We start from the raw sequence: 4,299 nt of genomic DNA on the forward strand, positions 1-4,299 counted from the left end.
TCTAGTATGAGGATTCTAGATAATGCAATTGTTCTCCAAAATGGGACGGACAACGGTTTGGTAAAAACAGATAATCAAATGTGTAGTATTAGTGAGTGGAAGGTTTCTTACTGAGCTTCATACTAGCATTAGTTATGTAAGTTATTCTATCTCTCCTCTTTCGACTCCCACATAGCCACTCCATAAAAATGATCTGAAAATCATTTTGAAATCTATACAAAAACGGGTTAAAGGAGCTATTGCAATGTGACAATAAAACGGTGTAATTTATTGTGGTCATCGTAAATGACATACCAAAAAACATGAGTGTGTCTATGAAAAACATTGGTACCCATGTTACGACGAAGAAGAGAAGAAGAAACAGAAACATGAGAGCCACACGAAATTCGGAATCGTGGATCATTCGTTTAGACGCCGGAGAAGGTGTTGCGCACATCTCATCGGAATCGACGTAGTTGTCGTGATTGTTAGGTGTGTTTGAACCATTGACGAATGAACGGTGTTGCTGATGGTGTTGAATGCGTTGCAGTCGTAAGCAAATGGAGTATACTGCTTTTAATTTCTTCTTCTGTAAGAAATATAAACAATTAAGAGAGTGAGGTTAAGTTTGTTTAGTTCACATGTATGAAAGTCATGAATAAATGCACGGCACATGTAAGTAGCAATACAGTAGGTGTGAATTAGAAAATTAACATTTTAGAAAAGGACAATCTTTCCAACCAATAATATTCACACGACAGTTCCAAATAGTATAAATAATAGAAATTTATATAGTTAAACTTGACCAAATGGTATAAACAATAGAAATTTAAATAATTAAACTTTATAAATGATTTAAAGTGTTTAACCTTATAAATGATTAAATTACTCAAAATCTAAACATGTGGCACGTTCTGCACTTCAGCCTTGCATGTTTCCTTTAAAATAGCATGTTTTAAACATTTTGTGGATACGTCGCAAATCTTTGTTTGCATATAATAAATGAATTAGTATAATAAGAATGTATAGTGAGCTTAATGCAAGGTCGAAAGACATAATTAAAACACAATTGCACCAAGCAATACCCACAAATGGAAGAAAAGACCCCTCTAGACACCGCATTTAGAAATAAAAAGAAATTGCACACAGAGAAACAATCATTCTTAAAGTAGCGTTACATTTAATGTAGGTTACGCATCGTTGACAAGAAAGTCAAGAAAGAAAAAACTCATAGAAACACTGATCGAGAGATGTGATCGAATGATTTGAGCTCCCGAAAATCACACCAAAAATCAACTTTCCATCTCCAATATACCAAGATCAACCTGATAATCCTTACATCGAAGCCATCAGGAAGTATCTGGATCAATCATGACGACCAGATCCAAGCAGAAAGATCGGAAGAAATCTAAGCAAAACTTGCTTGATTCCACCGACATGACTGAGGAGCCAAATTCTGCACCTCTACCAATCGATGCCACAATCAATACCAGCCTGAGAAATACAGATGCTGCATTAGATGGCGAGTGTGAGCCTGAAGTCACCGGTGAGATGAGAGAATCAGTTAAACAAGTTCTTTCTGATACCAATCTACTACATCCTCTTGTCTCATCCGTTGTGTCTGTTGTGTTATTAACGCCAGAGATTTTCAACCCTCTTGTGGATGCAGTATCCAAGGCTCTGACTAAAAAGATCACAGAAATGCTAAAGCCTGAAATTAAACAGAGTGTGTATGAATCGGTTTCCATGGATATAGAAGATACCAAGAAAGAGATGGCTACACTCCGACAAGAACTTAACCAGGTGAGAAAGGAGAAAACTCAACTAGAAAATCGTGTTGAAGAGGCTGAACAGTACAGTAGACGGAATTGTCTTTTACTGCACGGTGTCCCTGAAAAACCTAAGGAAGATACCACAGCTGTCGCCGTGGAAATCATCAGAGACAAATTAGACCTTGACTTTGAATATTATGATTTCGACCGCACCCACCGGTTGGGAAAACCGAACAAAACAGACCAAAACACATCGGCGAAACCAAGACCACGGCCGATAATCATGAAATTTATTTCATACGCTGACAGAGCACAAGTCTACCAAACAAAACGCGAGCTTAAGCATTCGGGAATGCTTATTACAGAGAACTTAACGGCAACACGTATGAACCTTTATCGGGTAGCTCAGCAAATGGTAAAAGATGAACGCATATCCAGTACCTGGACCCAAGACGGCAGAATTACGGTTCTCACACACATGAACCGAAAGGTAACCGTCAATAGCCTAGCTGAACTAGATAAACTATAATTATTGCCTATACAATATCGCTCACAACTAAATACTGTTTACTGCTAATGGTTTATATCATTAATAGTTTGTTCATTTTGATATGCATGATTACCTTTATTTTGTTACACTAGATTCATTTATTATGTTTCTGGTTTTTGTGTGCCCAGCATTTCATTCATATTTATGCATGGTTACTTTCATTGACCTATCAGACATGGTCTTCATGTAGGCCTACCGGGCATTCTGTCGTTACACGCTTGCCCTTTTGGTCAGTTTGTTCCTGCTCTGCCTTGCTCAAGTCCCATCTACTGAGCTTCAATTGACCTAGTCTGCATAAGTCAATGATTTTGCTTTTCTGTTTATAAATTTGTTGTGCATCCCATGGTTACTCAATTCATTTTTGTTGATAATGTATCTAGTTGACTGTAATAGTTGACTGCACTATATATATTGTTCTTCATTTTGCCTTGTTGTTTGTTTTTTATATGCTTTACTTGTTTGGCTTCATCTAAGTTCATCGACCCATCTGACTGGTCCGTTTGTCGATCACTCGTTTATGTGCTCATGATTCACCTCATTGAGCACTCAACTGACCTTGTCCGACTGGTTCGATGTAACTTATCTACTATCTTTTTTTATGCCATGCTTTTTTTTTTGCCACGTGAAACTGCTCTAATGTGTTTTTTATTTTTTTGTGTAAAATTTATTTACTGTATACTATCTATCACAGTGATTTTCATGCTATTGCCAAACAACATCAGGGTTTAAGCAGTATTTTATTATCTGCATTTTCACCATGTTACCAAGTTGTTTTTGTTTCCCATGTTTCTAAGTTAAATAAAAGCACAGATGACCATAGCGCTGTCACTCTGTGGAATCACTTTGCTTCATTTGTACATTGTTCACCAAACTGGTTATCTTGTTACTATATGCTCACTTATCAGCTGCTCCTCGGAGTCTTCAGCATTCGTTTTTAACCATTGGTGTTCAATGTTGCATTCTCCCATTCCCTTACCATATTATAAATGCTTTTGAAGTACATACTATATATTTTACTCTATCATATTTATTATGTTGCTTTTCTGTATCTGGTTTACATCATTAAAAGTTTATTCATTTTGATACGCATGATTACATTTAATTTGTTATACTTGATTAATTTATTATGTTTTTTGCTTTTGTGTGCCCAGCATTTCATTCATATATTTATGCATGGTTACTTTCATTGACCTAACAGACATGGTCTTCATGTAGGCCTACCGGGCATTCTGTCGTTACACGCTTGCCCTTTTGGTCAGTACGTTCTTGCTCTGCCTTGCTCAAGTCCCATCTACTGAGCTTCAATTGACCTAGGTTCTGGTTCTGGTTAAATACTTCCCAACACTTTCTACAAAGCCAGGCGAGAAGCCTAGTCTGCATAAGTCTAGGCAAAGTCAAAGCCTAGTCTGCATAAGTCAATGATTTTGCTTTTCTGTTTATAAATTTGTTGTGCATCCCATGGTTACTCAATTCATTTTTGTTGATAATGTATCTAGTTGACTGTAATAGTTGACTGCACTATATATATTGTTCTTCATTTTGCCTTGTTGTTTGCTTTTTTATATGCTTTACTTGTTTGGTTTCATCTAAGTTCATCGACCCTTCAGACTGGTCCGTTTGTCGATCACTCGTTTATGTGCTCATGATTCACCTCATTTAGCACTCATCTGACCTTGTCCGACTGGTTCGATGTAACTTATTTACTGTCATTTTTCTATGCCATGCTTTTTTGCTACATGAAACTGCTCTAATGTGTTTGTTTATTTCTGTGCAAAATTTATTTACTGTATACTATCTATGATTTTCATGCTATTGCCAAACAATATCAGGGTTTAAGCAGTATTTTATTATCTGCATTTTCACCATGTTACCAAGTTGTTTTTGTTTCCCATGTTTCTAAGTTAAATAAAAGCACAGATGACCATAGCGTTGTCACTCTGTGGAATCACTTTGCTACATTTGTACATTGTTCACCAAACTGGTTAACTTGTTACTATA

At 36.5% G+C, this 4,299-nt stretch overlaps 1 protein-coding gene across 1 annotated transcript; it reads left to right on the forward strand.

Annotated features, from left to right (window-relative positions):
* The first annotated feature begins 1,215 nt into the window (after window positions 1–1,215).
* LOC140149877 (uncharacterized) lies at window positions 1,216–2,363 on the forward strand. Its single transcript, XM_072171901.1, has one exon. The coding sequence runs from the start codon at window positions 1,351–1,353 to the stop codon at window positions 2,278–2,280; it is 930 nt and encodes a 309-aa protein (XP_072028002.1). The 5' UTR covers window positions 1,216–1,350; the 3' UTR covers window positions 2,281–2,363.
* The last annotated feature ends 1,936 nt before the right edge of the window (window positions 2,364–4,299 follow it).

This window comes from Amphiura filiformis, chromosome 4 (genome assembly GCF_039555335.1).
Source record: "Amphiura filiformis chromosome 4, Afil_fr2py, whole genome shotgun sequence".
In the NCBI taxonomy this organism is placed as follows: Eukaryota; Metazoa; Echinodermata; class Ophiuroidea; order Amphilepidida; family Amphiuridae; genus Amphiura; species Amphiura filiformis.